Below are 22329 nucleotides of genomic sequence, written 5' to 3'. Positions count from 1 at the left end.
CACTCACAATCACAAGTGTGGTGTACCGTGTTTTCGCCCAAGTCGTAAAAGCCTAGATGACCGCATGGGCCAAAAAACTGCACAGCGGTTTTCGACGAGAGCGTCGCCTCGAGGGCAACTTGTTTACCTTGAGTAAGTAGAGGTAGCCTGAAAGGAGGAAAGAGGGTTGGTGAGCTGTTTTCTCGATAAACGAAAGCCTATGATAGTGTGCCACATGAACCGTTGCTACAACCTCTCGATGCGCTCGGGATACCCCAAGCATGGACTACTCAGACGTCTGTATGCAGATAGCACGGCTGTAGCCACCTAAAACGTGGTAGTCGTGGGCAGAGGTTTGAAGCAGGGATGCCCTCGGTCGCCCTTACTCTACATGCTGTATACAGCCCGAGTAGAGCGCACACTACTAGCCTCAGGAGTGGGCTTTGCGGTAGAGAGGGTGAGTGAGGGACTGAGGGAGTGGCAAGTGCTACCAGGTCTGGTACTTGCAGATGATATTGTATTACTGGCGGGGAACATTGCCGACTTGCAGATCCTCATCACCAAATGTGCAGAGGCCATATGGCTCCACCAGGGCTACAGTTCAGCACAAGGGAATCCGCAGTGGTCACATTCTCTGGCTCTGCAGACACCCGACTCACTGGCACTGCCATGTGGAGGACTGTTGCCCCAAACAATGGAGTACCGATACCTCGATGTGATTTTCAGTGCCCAGGAGGACTACACTGCTAACGAGACGTATCTGAGGCAAACATCCCAGAGGGCAGGGTGTACACTCCGCAAGAGAAGCCTGTGGGGTTTCAAGCGTTTCATTATGGTGCGCGAACCCTGGAAAGCTGTCCATGTGCCTGTACTAACGTTTGCTAATGTAATCATATGCTACACAGGGCCAACCAGAGAATATCTGGAACGCAGCCAGCGTGCTGTCGGGAGGCTGGCTCCGGGCTGCCACGAAAACGTCGCAAACGAGGCCACCCAGGGCGATCTGGGATGGTCCAGTTTTGTGAAGCAGCAAGCTGCCATGTTGCGTCTTATGCAGCCACACCGGTGGGCACGACTAATATTCGACTACGTGCAGCGTAATGGCATCCGCACCAGGTGGACAAAACGGCTGCAACAGTTATGTAAGAAGTTCGGCTGCAACAGTTCGGCTTTACCGGCAACAGCCCGGTAAAGGAGGACAGTGAGCGAAAGTGGTAAAAAGCGGTTGATGCCCTCTTGCGTCAGATACAGGCTGATGCTTGGCGGCGAGCCATATGGAAAGCAAGTCAACTTTGAAGATGTACAGAAAGTACAAAGCGCCCTGTCCCTGTCTGTTTAGCACTATGTTGCAAGAAAACGATCACCAACTCGCCCAAACTTCCATCCTGGCTCTCGGAATTAGTGACGTCATGCGTGATGTCACTTAAGGAAACGTGACGTTGTCTGGCTTGAATGCAATGACGGCTTTCGTGAGGTCAACAACTCCTTCTCCTTGAATGGATGGCGGCCTTTGATTGGTCAACGGTACACGTTGGAATATGGTTTGTGAGGGCGGTACCGACGCTAAACAAACAAGAAATGAGGCTTTTCTTGTTGTCACTGCTAAGTGATGGCGAACTCAGATATGATGTCAAATTAAGGACAGGGCGGAGTTGTCGCCCTAATTGGTTACAATTAGTGGTAGCGACGAGCAACTAAAGAATCATACTCGATCTCACCGTAGAAAATGTCAACACGGAATGAATGGACGGAAAGTGGTCTCTGACGGGGCGTTTGAAGCATCCACCAAGAGAAAGAAGCGCGGATCCGTGAAGGAAACGCTGCTCCAGTGACAGCGCGCAATTGTATCATGCATGGCACCGAGGCCGGGGTGACCCACGAAACATAAGGTAAAACAGCGCTATACTTTTTACAGTAAAGAACACAGAAAGACTGGCAGGTACAGCGCTCGTCCTGTCTTTCTTTGGATTTTGTGTAAAAAGGCTCAAGTTTTACCTTATTTTAGGGAATTCTCCATCAACTATAACTATCCCCGCAAAATGTGTTAATTGTGAGCAAATAATGTTTTGTTTAGTTTGATCGCCCCCTTAATTCTCCTCTGGTTCAGCGCTGTGTTTTCCACTGCGGATCATTAGAAACGGCCGCTGAAAGCGTTTCATGCTTAATTGTATATCTGCAATTTATAGCTAGGGCCCACGTGGAGCTTTTAAATTTAACCCAAGTAATGTAAAGACCACGTATACGGATTTTTTGCATGCGTTATAGGATATGATGCAATAACACCTTTTCAGTATTGATTCTCGTCGAGGTTGTACCAACTGAAAATTCAGCAGATTTTGAAAGAAAGAAAAAGAGATGTTCACAAGCAAAAATAAGTTAAACATTAAAGAGCAGCTGCATCACTTTTCGAGAATTTCGCGATATTCAAGGATTCAAATCTACATAGGCCGTAGGTAATGCATGTAAAGTGTTTTTGCTCTAGCATTTAAACTGATGGCGTAATGGCGTACGTACCATATATCTGATGTGCGTTGCATTCGCCCACGTCCTGCTGCGCATTTTCTGACGGTGCTGATCGACATTTCTAGGCTTTGTTTTCGGCAGCCTTGTTTTTATTTCTTAAAACCAAGTGTGTCTATGCAGAAAACGTACCGGTACCGTCTTTGACGTCATCATGCACCTTCCCTTTAATGCTACACAAAATTGTAGTCTACTTATTTGGGAGCTCTGATTCAAGCTGCATCAATTTAGAAGATGGCAAGTTTTATAACCACTGCTTTTATCACGACTACTTACCAGGTCATCTTTGAAAGCCGTTTTCGAGGTCTCACCCCACCTACTGAAACCTGCCTATGCCATTGTTAACAAAAGCAGTAGTGGTAGTACCACTGGCATATTTAAAAAAAATAAAAAAGAAGAATGAAAAGGTGTTGCCAGCTGCGCTAATTGCTAATATCGTTCATAAAAAAATGGACAGGGAGGGGATAGCTAGGTCAAGTACACAGGGGAGTGATAGAGAGAAAGGACAAGGAAGCGCTATAAAAAAGAAAGCGAGCTTGCTTCACAATGAGATTGACACGGTTCGTCAGCAAGAGCGCAGACCTGGCTTACATTCGTGATTATAGCACACTCATGAATCTCTTCGTATTGGAACAATAATAGAGTCGAACGATGAGCTAGTTGGTCACACATCCCTTGGAAGAAGGCAGCAGAGCAGGTAACACCAACACAAAGCACAAGAGGTACACACACGCACACAAAGACTACGCTGCACTGACAGCTATATTAACTGGAAACCGCACATCTTCTTCTTTCACTTCTTCCTTCACTTTACGTCTGCAGCCAACAAGTGGTCAGTGGCACCATATATGCATGGCTTCACCCATAATCTAATGAAGATTGGTCAAAGACATGGCATCCGGATTATTCCGACGGCACCAAACAGGGCTAAAGGGATGTGTGTGCAGGTTAATAACCAGGACTTCAACTCTGGATGCAAAACTTCGCACCGGACTAGGTACTCTAAGTGTATTCAGGGGGTTGTTTATGAGATTCCCTTGCACTGTGGAAAGAAATATATTGGACAAACAGGAAGATGCCTCAATGAAAGGATTAGAGAGCACGCTAAGGCAATATCGGACAAGTCTGGCACAAATCTGGCAGAGCACTGCAAAGACTGCGTTGATTGTAGAGACCAAAAATGTCCGGCTGACTTCCATAATGTTAAGGTTATGAGAAGGATGAAGGACAAGTTAGCCAGAGATTTATGAAGCATATGCAATCTGTGACTTGGGAGACCAACGTGTCAGCATGCCATCGGTGGTTTTGTTGAAGAAGGAAGTAGAATTTTTGCGCAAACCGGCAGGATGTTAACAACAAGAAAGAAGTTGGCTGCAGACGTAAAGTGAAGGAAGAAGTGAAAGAAGAAGATGTGCGGTTTCCAGTTAATATAGTTGTCAGTGCAGCGTAGTCCTTGTGTGCGTGTGTGTGCCTCTTGTGCTTTGTGTTGGTGTTACCTGCTTTGCTGCCTTCTTCCAAGGGATCTTCGTATTGCATTGGGTTCTACTCAGTTAAAGTACCCGCTCACTGCTCTGCAGCAGTCGGCGACCGCCAGCGGCTTATTCAATAAAACGAGGAGTTGTCATAAGTATTTAAAATTCCTATGATTGCTTTTTTTTTTTTTTACTACCTATCTTAGCGGGCTGTACCCAATATAGTCATTACATGCTGTGTCATAATGATAGAAAAAGGAAGTGCTTACGAGGTACGAGGCATGTTACGAGGGGAATCTTTTTTTGCTCCCTCCATCATCTTTACAGCAATGGTGCCATCTACTAACAGTTCACTTAAACAAAATTATTCGTGGTTGGTGGCGTTGCCAGACTTGTTTTCAATTTCGCTGAAGTGGCGCTTTTTGCGCTTGGCGAACAAAAGGTGAAACGTTCATAAAAGTTTAATAAATAAGTAATATAAAATTAATCACAATTTTACTTACTAAGTGTTTAATTTTTAGTTTAAATATTGACATATTTTTTGAGAAAGCAGCACGCTGCATAATGAAGTTTATGCAGGTTTATGGTTGCCGCTGGTTTGGTTTCTCTTTACGTTTTTTTTCTTTTCTTTCGAAGCTCGCGCTTATCCCGCCACATTTTCTACCCAGCCGGACATGCGCACAAGTGCCGTACGTTCGACAGCTTATGCTGCTTCGTGGGGGCAGAAGTTTAAAATACCTACAGCTGGTGTACCTGCTGAATGCAAAAGTAAGTTGAAACTGTTTGCCAGGATCGTGCGATTTTGTGGTCCGATCATCGGGCATGCTTCCTCGAGTATCTTCAGCGATCCGAGCCGCTGGCACAACTGCTTTTGAATTCGCGCTTGGCTGTCTCCAAGGTAGCTCGCTTGGCCAGATATGTATTTTTCTTGACCTACTATAAACAAAACCTTCTCGTGGCTGATTTTGCCTTGGCGATAGTCTCTGTGCGTCGAAGTCAGAGCTGACCGTCACGCGCCGTGCCCCCTGACGTCTAGGAACGACGCGGCGTTTTTTTTTTCGAACGAGGATGATTTCAGCCTCCAAGCTCACCTGAGTTTCCGAAGGAGCGGCCGCTAAAGCATTGCGCAGCGAACTGTACTTGACTCAGCTTTTGGAACAGCTTTTCGAAGAAACGCGTAGGACAAAATTGACGCCGTTGTAGCGTTCGGATCACGCCCGTGTCTGGGTTTTCAGTGCTCGCGATCGGAGCAGCTCTGCCTACCGCTTCTTTCGCCATAATTGAGAGTGCATCCTCTGACGCGGCGACTTCTGCATGCATCGGCTTTGTACATACACTCCCAATTCTTGTGCCAACACGGCTGTTTGTCTTCCAGCTGCGGCCGCGCGGCCATTCAAAAACCGAGTCAAGCGAGCGGTCGGGGGAGACCCCCTTTTTGAAACGATTGCGTCGGCCGCCGCCGGTAGCGGCTGTCGACCTTGCGCGATGCATTTCGTTCTTTTCTCGCTCGCCCCCTCATTTGCCTTGCTCCGCGAGTTCGGAGATGCTACGTCGTGCTCTGACGCGAGCCTTTGGTTTGCGATGGCCCTGTTACTTTCTCGTTCAGAATGTCGGGGGGGCAGAAGGCCCCTGGCAGCGGCGAGCTGAAGCCGCCTGACAAAGGGGAACAGCCGATGGACCTGGCTCCTAGGACGGCGCACCAGCATCTCGTCGCCGCCACGACTGCCGTGCCGAAACCGACACAACTGCAGGTTACCACGATCGGCCCCACGCTCAGACCGCACCTCGATCCGTCCAAGTCGGCGTTCACGGTAAGCGGCATCGCCGAGTGCGCCCTGCTGAAATCGAAGCTGATGATGCGTATTTACCGGTCGCTAACTGTGTCTTCATGAATCGAAGGTGGTCAGCACTTTAGATGAAGCAAATCAGTGTGCGTGATGAGTGTCTCGCTCACGGGAGCCGTCACCAGGTTGGCTGGTGCCGAGGCAACATCGAAACCAATTTTAGAGCTGAGTAAATCAATGAAATCTAGCCCAATATTGACAGAATGATAGATAAGTTCATCGCGTAATCAGCCCCACATGATCCTCTAATGAATCACTGCAGGTTGTTTGACACACGTAAACACGAATTGTATTGCACAGTCTTTCTGCATCAACTACCCTCCTGCTATTACTCGCGAAGGAAACTGGAGGGCTGTATTTTGTAGGAGTGAGGTTATGAATGGGATTGGTCATACTGGCATGTTGGCATACGACTATGTAACGTGTCTGTGAGCTATGCTCTCAAGCTGTGCAATATATTATGTCCACTACTCTACATGCATTGTTGGCAGTGTGAGCTTGTCATATGTATTTCTAGATTATCATATTCTCATGGCCTGATAAAAGAATGACAATGTTTAGAATTCCCTGCCATATTTACTTGAAAAATCTGCGGTATGTTTGTGAACATTACCTGAGCATGTACTTTCCCACACAGCACATCTGTACTGAACTATTCTAGGAAATGGCCGGACAGGCATCATCATCCCTCAAAAATCAGAATGTGCGTTTGTGAAAAATAAACTTCCCAAGCAGTTATTTTCCTGGCTAATTTGATAGCGCAGGATGATTGGCCGTGTGTGAGCACAGACGAATTAGAGATGGGTCCTGTTCATGAGCTGTTCTCAAATTCCTAGCATAAATGCGCTACTCGAACAGAGGATTTATTGAGTTTGTGCGACGGCTAACGCTGACAGGACTTTGGGTGCAGCAGAGTAAAACCACCAGTCGCAGGCCACGGCTTCAGCGCGAGAGAGATGGGCGCCGAAGACTAGCAGTGGCAATAGAGATGCTGAGTGTTCGTTGCCTCCCTTACATACCAATCACCTAATAGTTTTGTGAATTCGTCCAGAAAGACGAAGCTCACTAAGGCAGTGTTCCCACAGACTCCAATAATATATGTTCGACATGTTGACTTAATGTATAGTAAATAATGTTTATTACTGCACATGTCTTACTGCAGGGAGCTAAATGTTTTTTGAAATGATGGTGCCTGTAGAAAATGGCATCGCGACTGAATCGGCACAGAAATAAAGTTTGAACACACTCACATGATCAGTAATATAGTACATTCACATTTTATGCAAATTGTACACATATAAAAAGGCAATATATTTACATTTTGCACATTATTTTATGTATCACACAACTTTTCTTCTTTCAGTTTACAGAATAAATTTACATTTTACGAGATAGTGTATGCAGCTTATTTAGCCAAGAAGTCGCTGCAGCCGTAGACAGCAGTTGGGGAAAATAGTGTGCATGCTTAAACTCCGCTTTTAAGTGTATTATAGGACAGCATTATTGTCTCATATTTGCCGGCCTCCATGCTGTTGCTCCTTCACATACATGCACTTTCCTTTAAAATAGGGTGAACACTTAAGCCATGCTGTCGTCTACTCTTGAGGCGATGCTTAAGCACTCTCCTAATTTTTTACAAAAACGTTACACATTTTCACAAAGAAAAAAATGTAACATTAAATATTTCACAGGAATTTAACTTTTAAGTGAGTGAAGAAAAGTATATTTCTGTAAGCATTTTTGAGCTTTTTGCTGGGTGAGTTTCATGATGAGATCTTCAACAGTAGAATGTAGAAGAAAAAGCAGCTGAATATTGACGCTCACCAGAGCCTTACTGGAACAACCATAAATACAGAGTCATCTATTAAACAAAATACATTTCTGTGTCCATATTGCACGCCTTGCTCATCTCAAGATACTTCAGATGGCAGCATAATTTTCACTTCTACGTTTGTGGAAATTGGCACAATTTGCAAGGTTTTACACTCTTCAGGTCACGCTTACAAATGGGGATGGTCTGCCTAAAAGGGTGATTAGCATCAAAGCTGGTAAATGTGTTGCTGATACTTAATGGCCATTGTGGGCTATATCACCCAGTAAGGCCATTATAGGCCATTTAGTTTATCTCAGTTCAAGTGCATTGCGTTTCGCTGTTATTACGGTAAGTTATTGCTCATTTGGTATTGGATATGTTTATTATTTGGAAGACTGAAATTGCATCTCAGGCTGCCATCAAGCATGCATGCTTGCCATACTGTGCTGTCACAACAGTCGCTTTAGACAGTGCAGTACACAACACACATAAAAAATGTGGTAAAGAGATGGCTTTGTAATATTGATACTGGCTAAGAATGACTGAGCAAAAATGAAAATGACTATGGATGACTTGGCAGAAAGTACAAGACCTAATGCTAATGCATTTTTATCGCTTAATAATTAAGTGTGCATCTGTAATTTCAAGGCAGAAGCCTTTCTACGCTCATGGGGAAAATCTCGTGTTGGCAAGATTTGTGCATTGAGGTGTCAGCAAGATTCCACGAGTGACAGATACTATGCCTTTTCTTTCCTGTAAACCAATCATAGAATGCCGGTGAACTTTGATGCATTCAACGGAACGCTGATTGTGTTCAACAAGGGACGCACAATGTACCATGTGCAGCAGCAACGCTCAAGCTTGCGCATTTCTTTACTGCAGATTCTGCAGTCCTCCCAGAACTTTTTCTTCTGCACAATTGCTCCCACATCATTGGCAAGCTGTCACATAGATGTAGATATTTTCTGCGTTAGTTCGATGGTTGGTGTAACATGTTTGGTTAGTGGAAGGCAGTGGTTGTGTTACCTTACGGGGGCAGAGACCTCGTCAGGCAATCATGTCTTTTGTCTCTGCCACCCGCAGGAAGGAGTGATTTCTTGCAAATAAAAAACCAGCTGACTGACTGACTCATTGTGTAGTTTTGATCTGATTTCAAAGTGAAAACTCTTTTTGTGATGACTCTTAAGGACAACATTTTGGTAGGCAATCTGGCTACCAGAAGGGGGCTGGAATGTAGCAGAAATCTTGTAATACTGGTACAGGCAGACGTGCATCAAGAAAGATAAGGCATACACAGGTGCATTGCTTTTAGTGCGAATGCACTATTTCACAAAGTCTAACCGGGTCTTCAGGATGTGGACCACAGATACTGTGCCTTTCCTTTCCTGTAAACCAGTTATTATTCAGGTGTCCACAGAGAGTGGGACAGATACTGCGTCTTTCCTTTTCTGTAAACCAGTTGCTAATGAAAGCATTAGTAGGGCATGTAAGAATGATAGTGATGATGGTAATTAATAACAAATACTAATAAAATAATAATCCATGATAATTAGCTATATCAAGGAATAAAACAGAAACTAAAGAAAACAAGAAAAATAAATAACATCTTGCTATACGCCTTGGTTGCCTGCATAGGCACACGGCGCAATTGCTAGGGCACGTCTGACTCCGCCAGGATGGTGAGTGAGTTACTGTCTCGGCCGAAGGAGCGTGCTATGTCCGGTGAACTGAGTTCGAATGGGAGTGAAGACACTGTAAGCGTGAACATGTTGCCTATTGTGTGTATATCCTGGAGCGTAGCCAAATCAAAACTTAGAGCAAAAAAAAAAAAAAAAAACAAAAAAAAAACATGTTATACCGACCAACAGCTAAACCAAAGTAAACTATGCTTTTGCATGTCTAACTCGGTTTAACCTTAGTTGAAACCCTGCTAATTTTTTTGTTCAATGTCTGTGTTTGCGCTACGTATGAAATGACAAGATCAAGATATACTAGCTCACCCCACAATAAGCTTTACTAAAATGTCAGCAAATATCAAATGTAGTTGGCAGCCTCCATTCTATATAGGCTTTTGTATAGCCCTTTGCTTTACAGCCATTCACGTCTTCTAACAATTGCAGGCATCAGCTGTTTATTTTCCAGTACTCCTAGCATGCTTGTAATCACCATCAGTCAGCATTGCTGCACATAGGCTTGTGCACAGCAGTCATATTTATTATAATTTTTTTTTGAAATTTTGCACTTTTATGACAGAAATAACCTCCACTTACCTCCTGTTTATTTGGTTCTTGGCTGCTGAAACATGTAAGAGATATTTACCCTGCAGCACACAACACCAGGAACTGCCAATATCTTGAAATAGATAAGTGCACGTGACCTTTGGGCAGAGGCCTTGAGCGATTTTATACCTAGTCTAGGATTTGGGGGTCAGATGAGAAGAGTTTTCAAACCACTATCTTTTCTCTGTGGACTGTACCTAAAGGTCCCGTGAAAGGTATTTGCTACAATTATAAAGTGCGTACGAGCAGTAGATATCCCGTCATTCCTTTCCACAGCGCAAAAATATGTAAGCTAGCCTCATTAGTACCAAACATATCGACGATCGAAAACTATGCTCCTCCTCACCTCCCTCAACTTAACACATGCTGGTGTGCAAGAAAAAAGGAAAACAAGCTGCGATGGCATCCTACCACGCCCCGTCCCGCACAAGTGCCAGAGGGGAGATTTACACGCGGGGATGTGTCACCCAATTCATAGTGAGTGGTTACCGGGGGAGCACTTCTAAAACTTATTCCTAAAGTATCAGCTTCATGCAAAGTTTTCAAATTTGACTCGATTACGCACAAAGACCACCTCAATAGATTTCTTGCATTATAATTTTGCTGCAAATAGCATTTCAGGGCCTTGTCGCAGTGGCTGGGTATTTGAAGAGTTCTGCTGGTAATCCCAAGGACGCGGGTTTTATTTCAGCCATGGCACCTGCTTTTCGATGGAGGTGAAACACAAAGTGCCTGTGTACTGTGCAAAGTCAGGGGCATGTCAAAGAACCCTAGATGGCCGAAATGTTTTGGGTTCTGACTTAGTTATGCTTTTCTGAACAGTACTCAAAGAAATTGCAAAATAAGCAGCGCTATAGTTGTAAAGAAAGCAGAGATATGTCAGGGCTTACAATAATTTTACACAAAAAACATTATACACAAAAAATTACACGGGTTCAACGCTGCTGAACCGAAGGTGAAGTGAAAGCTTTGGCTGCGGGCGACCGAGCATTGCATTGAACACAACCAGCGTTCCCTTGAATGCATCAAAGTTCGTCGGTGTTTCAGGTGGTGGTGGTAAAGGCGTTTATTGCATCTAAATATGGGGGATACTTAAGCTCCGCCTTTAAGGGTATGACGCGATAGCATAGGCATCCAGCTCACATATAAAGCCCCACATTAACCAAGCCGTATGAATGTGCCTTAGTGGCCTGTAGAGATAACGTGAATACCAGGGTCCTGGCAGGCTGATTCTGACATACCGTCCCATGTGAAACGAGAGATCCAAGTTGGCAGTTCCTGCCACGGTGCCGCGGTGCCACGCCCACGGCTTGAAAACCTACTGTAGTGTAGTTTTTGCTACAATAATTTTAACACAATAAAGTCTGTTGTGTTAAAATTATTCACTTTCCACGTAATGCACTTTCCACATAATAATCCTTCTTCTTCATCAGTATTCACTATTGCACGCATGCATATTTCAAAAATACAGACTAAACTGCATTCAGTTACTTTTCTGTTTGATACCGAGAATTTCTAATTTGTTTCATTCTAAACGCACTTTGTTGATGCATTTCCAGTGGCAGTAACAAAATTTACCAGCCAAGGTGGGCATGACTTGGTTGTGGTTATGTGCTCTTTGCAAGTAGTGGAAGTAGTATATCTGCCCACGATAGTAACATTCATTGAAGGTTGTGTGCATTCACTGAATACATCCTAACCGATTTGAGATCCTGTGAGACTCTTAAAGTTGTGGCGCTGCAAGAAATGCTGAACAATGTTTTGCTTTCTGATAGAACTGGCTGCTTTATCTGCCACAATAGTATGTGATAGCTTAGGTGGAGTGCAGTCCAAGCCTGTTGCCTTATGCTTGCTCTGCATGTTTTTATTCTTTCCAATTTTCCTGCCAGGCACTGAACCAAAGACTTCCCGTATCTCCACGGCCAGTCTTGCAGCCAGCCATCTCAGTTTCCTCGACGGGTGGAGGTGCGGCGGCAGCCTCTGTTACGCCATCATACACTGTCAAGTCTGGTACGTTCATCTTAATCTTATTTTCTTTCGGCACTGTTTTGAAGGGACGTGAACTCATCAGGCACTGTGTAATGGCACAATTTCGTTTTAAGGCTGGGCTGGAAGGTGACCCGTATTACATTCACTGTTTTATTCAGGCAAAATGGGACTTAGGTAGGTGTCAAGCTTGTTCGAGAGATTGTTTTTGACATAGTATTTCAAGAATGAAATGCTTAAATCGCCTATTTCTAACACCCTAAATGCCATGCAAAAGCAAATAAAGTGTCCCCTAAGAAACAAAAGTACTTCACGCATTGGGGAAATTTATAAGCTCATTATTGTGATGCTTCCATTGGTCAGTGTGATCACATCTCCCACGGTACGAAAGCTCTTCGTGTTGATACTAGTGTTGGGTGGTACCCATCTTGGGTGAGTTGTTTGCAATATTCTTTCTCTCGAACCGCACATTTTATACCTCATATAAAAGCCATTACTTGACAGCCATTTTGAGTTAAGCAACTTCAGATTAAACATGTTGACTACGATAGCTCATGCTGCACCCTGTGGGGTTTCTTTCTTATTTTGTGAAGAAGACTGCAAATGATGCGGAATTCATAACAACCTTGAAGGTTTCATTGAGGTGCTTTACAGCCACATGGGTTCTGCTATGAAAATTCTGAACTTCCAGATCTGTCCTGACTAACGAGCAGGGATTGTATTAGTGGTAAATATGTATCTTCCACCTGCGAGCCCCCAATCCACTATCCGCCTCCTCGTTCCAAAAGAGGTTTCCACCCACCCACTCACCCTTCAGAACATTCCACTCGCTAGAGCCCACCGCAGCATGGGAACAAAAAGGTGACACTGACATCAAAGTCAATGACTCAGTCGGAGGTGGTTATTGTAAGAGTGCAAGTGAAAATGCATGATGTGGAACCAATACTAGTAATACACATTTCTTGCATCGATGGCTTGTCAATGTTTTCTCATGACTCTGTCTGCGACAAGGAATTGGATCAGAATGACAGTAATGCAGCCCTCATAGTTGCGCTGAAATAGAAGCTTATCCAAGTGTCTTTTATATTGAATACAGCATAGTAGAGAAAATTTAGGCTGACCTTTATGCCCACAAATGATACTGCATACTTTCGGTTATATTTGTTTCGTGTGGCTTATTTACATACGGTGACCAAATGTTCAGGCCCCTGATTTTCCCACTTTATATATATATTTGTTTTTGGCACCATGACATTCTTCATAGTGTCAAAGCAGAAGAGTGACTCAAATTTCGGATGCATCATAGCTGATGCCTCGATTTCTTGTAACCACATTGCACCTGCTACAGAACTACAATTGTTGCAAGTCACGAAACTGATCTTACAGAGTCTTTTCATCCTGAATTTGAAGTCAGTAATGCAGCTCATGGAAGGTGTGCAGCTTCATTGGCAGGCCTATTCAAAGTTTGGAGCTCTCACCTGTGGCAAAACACACCTCAGCCCCGCTGTTTATTGCAAACCGCCAAAACTGATGTTTTGATAACTACTCATTGGACACAAGCCATCATGGAATGTATACAGTTATGTATCGCTAGTTTCGAGTTTGATTTTCATCTCTAGTTGCTGGGCCTGACTGCAAAAAGCCAGTAACAATAAAGCACTTGCTTTGGTTATATGTTAGTTCTTTCTTATGTTTGTCACTAGCTTCCACTTTTCATTTCAGACCATCTATATGGCAGGCACGACACGATTCCCATAGAGAAGGTTCCCTGTTGTGTCTGTAATTCGTCTCAAGCCGTGCATTTGTCCAGAGCATACTTATTATGGTAGAAGAGCCAACGAATGGCAGGCTCATGGAAGTGTCCATTGCCCATTGTGCATGCAACACAAGATTCTGAGTCATGAGAAGTCTTACAATGTGCAAAAAACTACTTGCCACTTCATCTGCTATAATGGCTAATAGAAGTTGGTGTTCTTTTTGTAAAGTTTATTTCTAGACTTGCCTGCTGTTCGAGTTCAAAAAAACAAAGTGGTGATTATATGTGGTATACTCTTGAGGTCCAAAAGTCACTGCAGAACGGAGTGGTAGTGACCTTTGGCTAGTATGTGACATGAATGCTCAATGCAGTGAATGTTCATAATTTGTGGTTGTGGTCCTGAATGGTGGATTTTAATGTAGTAGTGCTAATCGTGGCAGTTGAAGTGGGCAGGTATTATGGTTGCTAAGTTCCCAAAAATCGTCAAACTAATATTTATGTTGATGTGTTAGTCAACAGAAAATTTCACATATTTTGGGCAGAAAAGCAGCTTCTAACTTGGCTTCAGCTGATACATACGATGTTATCTTTTAAAAAAGTCAGGATTTGTCAGCAATCATGGGCATTTTTGACATGCTCTAATCACAGGTACATGGTCTGTGTAAACAGATCAGAAAGTCTGCTTTTTGGGTATTTCAGTACAGTTTATGTTGAACTGCCAGTGTTGCAAACCTCTTTACAGTGAGGAATATGGTTGTCTACACTCCTCGAGAGCTTAGGAGTTCGAGGGTGTTTTAGAAGAGTGGTGGTTAGACTAGTGGTCCACTGTCAAGCCATGTGGTCTTTGTCTTTTTGGCAAAGGACATACCTGCTTTAAGTGGTTGTTGCTGCTTCTTGTTTATTTTCCCTCTCCTGAGAGTCTGCGTGTAAACGAATGAGGAAACAGCAAAACTTGTGTTGGTGTGGGAAGTTGGTTCGCAGTTTATGCTACGCAGCAGGGCTTTCAGCGTGGAATTGTTCTCGGCAGGCATGGGCTGATAGCTAAAATGCAATAGCCGTTCTGCAGCGTCACCAAAAACTCTCCTAATTTCACTAAGAGCAAAGTTAGAGTGTTATTGCAGTAGTCTTTGCATACATTAATGTCGTGTTTATTGAGCCATGTAGGCAGAGTCTGAACATGCCTCTTGAAAGTGCCTTAAAAAGAGGTGGAACAAACGCTTTAGGAAAAGTGTTATGTTTTTAAGACTTCTGTGTTTGTTGTGCAGTGCTGGTTTCGTGTTGCTTCTTGCATCTCCTGGTGCTTTATTTATTTATTTTTTTATTTTGCTCAATGCCATAACTTTTGCAGTCAGTGTTTTGCACTGCAAATTATTTATTGCCTACCCATAGATTTCTTATTACAACCAAGCTGTTATGTAGCCAAAGGCTGTTTTTGCAGTATGTACATCTCACTTATTTGTATTCTGTTAAGACATGTGACTTTGCAAGTGATGATTTCTGGCGTCTGAAAGGTTGTCTTGTTTTTCGTTGCGGTATACGTAAACATGTAGCTCGGTTCATTCTTTGCCTTGAGACTTTAGAACTGCCTACGAGCAGCTGCATATCTTACGTTGCGATGTTTTCCTATTTATGAGGCCACAGTCTCTCTCACTTCGTTTATTTTCTCAGTGGGTTCCTCAGTGTCTCAACTCTCAACACTGCGGCATATGGTGACTCCATCAGCAGCGGGGGTGTCTTCACAAAATCCCGGGGCCATCGTGACTTCCATAGCGTCCCCAATGGCGTCCATAATTCGGGGCAACACCATTGCAACCACCCAGATTGGCCATTCCATGTCTCACCAGTTCTCCTCACACGTGCCTCGAGGTGAGCGTTTTGCCAGGCGTGTGTGCTGAGCAGAGGGCAGCTTTGATGCTGGTTGGTGGACATGAGTGATAACGAAACTACGGGGGGGGGGATTCATCTTTAAAGGCATTGATCCCTTGTTGTCATTCCGCCTAGAAATGCTCTGTTGGGGATTATTGTTGCTTGAAATTTGAGTCGGACACTGCTGCACAAGCTGGACCAGTACGCAGGAGAAGGTATTGAACGAGATGAGCAGCTTGGTTGTGGATCGCCTCATTATCTCGCAGTCATGTCCTATTAAGTTATGTCGACTTGACTACTTGATAAGTGCTACTTTGCTGCATAAAGGGACACTGCAGAAATATCTAAGTTATATTATGGGGCAGGCTGTGGCACTCTAACGACAGAGAGATCACTGTCATCAGGAACAGGGGTTTTACTTTAGCTGACTGATTTTTCGCACTTCAATAATTCATACCTGCATGATATTTCGGGCTTTGCTGAGTAACTGCCGCAGACCTTGTCGGAATGTGTACATATTGATTGTCACAATTTCGGACTGTTCTGGAGTCCAAAAGTTCCAATTTTCTGGGTTGAAGTAGATGCCAGCAATACTGTATCAATTTTGTCAACAAGTGTTCATCATCTTTTTTCCAACCCAGCCTAAGCGGGTACAGGCTTTGCTGTTACAATCAGCTGCTCTTTGCTACCACAGAAGGTGCCATCTTGAATTTAGACGGAGGCAGTCGGATGGACTGGCTTGCATTGTTGCCACTTGGGTCTTGCCACTTGGGTATTGGCGACGTGAGGGGTGCGGTCATGATGAAAGTATGACTCTGGCTCAGCCATAAACATTGCTGCTTGCAAATGCAATGCAAGGAGCTGTGAACTTCACAACTTCCGAGGCCAATTTTTGACATTGAAGCTATCCTTTAAAAATTTTATGGACTCTTCGAGCTGTTCAATCATTCGGATGATTTCTCAACACAAATTTTGTCAATGCCCAACAGCAACAGGCCCACAATGTTAGATGTCTTTGAACTAAAAGGAGGATTTTTAAGTTCAGTTTTATTCAGCGATAAATGCATTTTTCATTGCCGCACAAATGGCAAGGTACTTTAGAGCCAGAGATTCAATTTTCACAGGAAACAGTTGGATGGGATTGCCTTCAGTATCCTTTTAGATGAGTAGGGGTTCCAAATTTTCAGTGCGCATTCTTGTAACATGAGATTCGTTCAAGACCACTAAGTAACGGTTGCTTACCTTTGAAATGCTCGGAGCAAATGATAATAAAATATCTGGAAAAAAAAGCACATGCAAATGGCAGCTGCTGTGGGATACTACAATAAAAAATAAAGCACAGTGAAAAAAGGAAACAAGTGTCGCTCATTAATAAGGTGATGTGAGCTGGTTTCATGCTCTCATTCTTCAGCTCACTGCATGCACAAGCTGGTAAATGCTCTATTTTTCATTGTCCTCTTTCTTGAAGACTCTTTTATCATGCAATTTTTTTTTTTACATGTATTTGGATGCTCCTAGCATGCTTGTTCTTCTTTATGGGAACTTCTGGTAAGATGTACATCTGATAAGATGATCAGGTATTTTAGTCTTTCAAGGTTCATATTAAAGGAGTCTGCTGTATTGTTTAGCATCTCAGAATGGTACGATGACTGACTGAGATAGCTGTCTTCTTAATCATACATATTGGCTATTGTCTGTACAGTGGGTATGGATTATGTCTGGTCTAGTATAAGAACACCTGTGCTGATGAGCCTTAGGGTGGTGCCTATATTTGCTAGAATCTGAAGGTGCGTTGGTGTGTGATTCGGACCTGGGAAAACATGACCTTCTATTAGCACGGCATGATTTTGTTGTTTTGCTAAACAATTTCGATTGTCTCCTTCACTCGATTCTCAGGCCCAGCAGCTGTTGCAAGCATTAACACGGCCCCGAAGTCTGCACTTGCAACCCCAATGCTGCGGTCTTCAATGAGCCAAGCGACAACGGCACCTCACATACCTGTCGGGGTAAGAATCAGTTTTGCATGGCTGCTTGTTATTATAGCAGTTAAAACACTTTGAAAGGTAGTACTTTTACTAGTATACTGCTTAGTACTGGTATTAGTAGTAGTTTTTTTTCTCTCATCTTCACAGTGCTGAAAAATTTGAAATCACATTTTCTCTCTTTTTTTTTTTGCTCTTTTTTCCTTTTTCCTGGCCACACGCAGCAGGCGCGAGCTTCAGGGCTGGTTCCCGCACGGGCTTCATTCACTCCTCTTCCTCGGTCTGCGGGGCTGTCAATGGCTCAGGTGATGGACTTGCAGAAGTAAGCTACCTCACTTGGTTCTTGGCATGAGGGTTGGTAGCTGAGCATGGAGGTTTCATGCTTTGAAAACGTGGAATTTAGTGTGCCACAACCCAGAGAAAACGCCTGTGAGCTGTCAGTCGGGCTTCATGTCTGCAGTGGAGTTAGGAACAATGTGAGACGGGAAAAATTTGAGCATTTCTTTATTGATTGTTCCATAATTATGCGTGACAAAGCACAGTTTCTGCCGAAATTTGTTACCTTTTTGGATTTGGCATAATGAGGTTGTCTTTCATTTTGGTGCTTGACACTGGCAAGTTTATTTTTTTTTGCATCCAAATAAGCTGGTAGAATCTTGATAGTAAGAAATCTTAAGGTATCTTGAAAAATATTTGTGTCAGCTGTTGTATTATCTGTAACTGAGGATATCCACATGAAGAAACATGAGAGATGCATTCACATATGTCCATTTATGGCTAATGGAGCTTCTTATGTCCATGCACCAGTGCTTATTTCTTGTAGTGTGTAGCGTGCAAGCGATATGCATGGGCTAAGCAGTTTGTTTCATTGAGATCAGCACGTTAGAAACGGAGTTCCAAAGACGTCACGAGGAGCATGTAAAAGATGAGCGTGCTTGCATTGTATCTCAAAGGTATGCTCTGTATTCTCCGAGGCACCTTATTGCTTCTTGCCAGCACTTTGGCACACCATCGTCGTTTTTTTGTTCGAACGCAGAACAGTGTTGAGGGGCTTGCTTTGCGCTGTGCGAGGGCAGCAAATGGCTAGCGGCACTCCGCACAGCATGACCCGTGGACGGTGCCATTTGCTAGCCGGTCGCTGAAAAGGTTTAACTTTCACAGTGGAGCCTGTGTTGCTTGTGCAGTTTCGTTTCCTGAACCAACCTATAAATTTTTTTCCCTTTTGAAGTGAACATTTCTCTCTTCCTTGTTTCATGCCTGAAGTGTCTCCCTCAAATGTTGTTTTGTACCCACAAGCCCTCACAGAGTGCGTGGGTCGTCGTCATCACCCAGGTCTGGCTCGCACGGAGGGCCTGGCCAGGTGCAGATTGGCTTTGCCTCTGGCCGCTCCTTGGAGCCCCTGGCACGGACTACACTGGGCCACTCCTCGGTGTCCATAGCCAAGCCTTTGCACGTCACTCAGCCCATTGTGCACAGCCTCCACCAGGTGGGTGTTGCAAGGCGCGATGCCCACTACTAGTGTGCTGGTCACTTTAAATGGGATTAGAGTAGTCTCTCCTTGCTGCATGGTGAGACATCTAAGACACTGGCTATGCCACAGATGCCCGTGCCACATCTGAGTGGTTGAGAGGTAGTACTAATAGACTGTAGGTGCTGTCAGTAGCCTAGCTGCATGACCTGAAGCTTTAGAAATACTGCCTTTGTAAGGGACTAAGGCATGTTCAACGTGTGATCTGCTATTGCAAATCTACTAAAGGGATAAGTGTATGAAAAGGTCTCGGTTATCCGTGCAAAGCTGTCACTCCTTCCTTAATCACTTTATTTTTGACAAATTTGTTCTTGCAAAGCAGACTTCTAGTTGATATTCTAGTTTTTTAATCCTCTCCACCCCTCCTTTTTTTTTTTTCATTTTTCTTGTTATCATTGCTTTTGGCTCTCTTAGGCCAGAAGACTGCAGAGCTCCCATACTGTATTTTGGAAATTGATTTGAATATATTTTGAATAAGCATGACTGACTGTCTGGGACATTTTTACCTTGACATTGTGCAGTGCATGCAGATGCATTTCAACTTTCGACGTAATTGGCTTCAGCTTAACGGAATCGGTGGTTTCAAAACAGTGCTTACTGCTGACAACTTGTGGAAGACCTGGCCTGGTGTTGTAAAGGGAATATGATTTTACTTTGTCTGGATCATGTCAAATCTCACTCATTCTGGCAGCCAGTGCCCTTGGTAATTCATATTGTAGAACCTGTGACTAGCTGGATTCAGTTAACTTGATTGCAGAGCAACTGGAAGGGCTGTTAAATTACTTTGACATAATCATTACTTCATCTATCCATAAAGGATTGTATTATTTTTGGTTTCAAGAGAACTTCTTTTTCCTCTCTCCTTCGCTCATTTTTAAAATATTTCAGGATAATGAGTCTTGCAAACATATTCGCTGTTAAATCATTCTGTAAGCTCTGGCTTTTCAACTGCATTACTACAATTTTTTATTTAGTTATGTACAAATTAAGAGGCCTGAGTGGTTATAACAATTTGTCTCTGTTTACGGCAGTGAGCCTTTTTCACTCGTTATAAATATGTGCCTCATTTTCTGTGAAGTCCACACTGTTACTGTGCAACTGTTATTTTTTGGTGTGAGCTGCCGCTCGCTCTCGCCAGATGTGTGCTCCACGGGCAGAGGAGAGCAGGTGACGCTTCGCGAATATAAGCGTGTTTCGCCTAGGTGGAATCTAATCGTTATGGAGAGCGCTAAAGAGAGGCAACAATGACAGAATAAAGCTAGAAAGAGACGACACGCTCAAGAAACCTCAGAAGAACGCGCTGCACGACTCAAGAAGCGTCGTAACGAAGATGCAGCTAGAAGAAGTCATTCTACTTTCAGCCTGCCATGACATTTCAATTCAAGTTATTCCTGTGCCACAAGCAGGAGCTGCCAACTCAGGTCACTTCTTTCATATGGGAGGGTGATATCAAAATCAGCCTGCCAGAACCGCTTGCATTCTCGTTGCCCCTACGATACGCAGGCACGTCCATATGCCTTGGTTGAAACGTGACTTTATATGTGGGCTGGTAACTTACGCTCTTGCGTCATACCCTTAAAGGATGAGCTTAAGTGTCCCCAAGGATGTGGCACCTTACACTGATAGGGCGTGATAGGGGAGTAATGTAGCAGGCAAAAGAAGCTTCCGTCATTGCTTTCACAATTCAACTAGGGCTAGCCAGAGCTAAACCACAACTAATTTTTGTAAAACTAATGATCTATGTACCATACCAACAGCCACTGAGAGCTGAGACAGCAACCCGCTGTGATGTTTCCTCCCACCACTAGGTTCCGGAAAAGGGGTTCAAGTGCAGCCCGTCCCCAGGTGCTGTCCAGTACACTGCAATACCTCCTGGCCTTTCTCCAGGCGCTACAGGCCACTCTGCAGTGATCCCATCATCCGCGTCACCTCTCACGACCGGCAGCAGCAGTGCTGTCAGCTGTGGGGCAACCATCGTGTCACCTCATGCCCAAGTGAGAAACTTTTAAATTGTAAGGTATCCTGAAATACCTTTTTCTTTTTTCTCATTTTTATCCCCTCATCTGTCTCTCCCTACGGTGTGTAGCCAACTGGAACTCTCCCTTTTGTTTAACTTCCCTGCCTGCTCTCTTTTGCTTTCCATCTCTCCAAGTACCCCTACGCTGATAAAACATGTCACATTCGTGTTTGTCTGAGGTACACTACAAGCAGTGCTTTTCTTTCAAAGACCACGTCGGGGGCAGCTTTCTGCCATCGGCAGTGAGGCACAGCATCACCGTGCACCCTTGACGTTCGGTATCAGTTGTATGCACAGCGATGCTTTTCACACCTTTAAAGTCAACCGTACTATTTGCTGGTTTATCAAACCAGACGGGCTTTTGGCCCGCATTTCCTATTTGTGAAAGGTCATAGCCATGCTCCCTCTGAAGCCCGTTCACAAAGCAGTGAAATTTTAACAGTTTGTTCTCATATTCATTGGTTAGCTTTTGACACAGTGTTCTGCATCGAATGGCTAGAGCATTCTGGTTCATGAACCGCTGAAGCCATCCCCTACTTGCTTTAAAACTTGCAAGCGGAATGTCCATGTGGCAAGTGATACCAACGGTTTTCACGCGGATCATCTTCGTTAATACTGCATAGCCGTTCTTTCTGGTCGTTGTGACGTACTCAGCAAGCTCTTTTTCAAGTTCCGGAAACTTGCACTGCTTCCCGCGGAATGCTTTGCAGTTGCGGTTTGTACCAATGAGTTGTTCTTTTTTCTTGAACCATCGACGCACACACTTTTCGCCAACTTCGAACTTGCGTCCAGCCGCCCGCTTGCCGTGTTTTTTGGCTTAAGCTATGACTTTCAACTTGGAAGCGGCAGTGTACGAAGCCAAATCCTTGCCCACAGTCACTGAGCGGTGAACACAGGCCACGATCCACTGAACGCTGCAAGCAAAAACCATGCTACCACCACAGCACCACACAAAGAAGAAATGGCGCTGGAGCAAAAACAGATGCCAAAATGCTGAGGGCGGTGAAGACCGCGTCATCACGTGATCTCACAGTACTGATGATGATAGGGGCTGAAAAGCAGCTAGCGCCATCAAATGATTCATAAAGGTTAACCTGTTCTATTGCATGAACTTCCGCGTTTGGCTGCAAAAATATTTCTTTTGTCTTTTTCAAAATTTCGCCCCCCGAAGTTAGGGGTGTGGGCCTTACACGGGGGCGACCCTTACACGAGTATATACGGTATACCAAAGGTTGGCTGACAACAATGAAGCCATTCACGGAAATAATTCAAGGAAGGCTTACCAGC

General features: G+C 44.1%; 1 protein-coding gene across 8 annotated transcripts in view; it reads left to right on the top strand.

The window, feature by feature from the left end:
* The first annotated feature begins 4616 nt into the window (after positions 1 to 4616).
* Positions 4617 to 22329, top strand: part of LOC146198601 (uncharacterized) — a 60533-nt gene continuing 42820 nt past the window's right edge. For 5 of the 8 annotated variants that reach the window (XM_084594099.1, XM_084594098.1, XM_084594102.1 and 2 more), the window contains exons 1-8: positions 4617 to 4739; positions 5578 to 5782; positions 11797 to 11917; positions 15318 to 15515; positions 17412 to 17521; positions 17722 to 17819; positions 18794 to 18983; positions 20834 to 21019. In XM_084594099.1, coding sequence (XP_084450225.1) covers positions 4732 to 4739; positions 5578 to 5782; positions 11797 to 11917; positions 15318 to 15515; positions 17412 to 17521; positions 17722 to 17819; positions 18794 to 18983; positions 20834 to 21019 — 1116 coding nt within the window. In that variant the 5' untranslated portion in view covers positions 4617 to 4731. The remainder of the gene's footprint in view (positions 4740 to 5577; positions 5783 to 11796; positions 11918 to 15317; positions 15516 to 17411; positions 17522 to 17721; positions 17820 to 18793; positions 18984 to 20833; positions 21020 to 22329) is intronic. The other 3 variants (XM_084594101.1, XM_084594097.1, XM_084594100.1) reach the window with 3 other exon arrangements.

This window comes from Amblyomma maculatum, chromosome 2, assembly GCF_055883805.1.
Source record: "Amblyomma maculatum isolate TAMU_Amacu chromosome 2, ASM5588380v1, whole genome shotgun sequence".
In the NCBI taxonomy this organism is placed as follows: domain Eukaryota; kingdom Metazoa; phylum Arthropoda; class Arachnida; order Ixodida; family Ixodidae; genus Amblyomma; species Amblyomma maculatum.
This window is presented reverse-complemented; position numbering and strand designations above follow the sequence as displayed.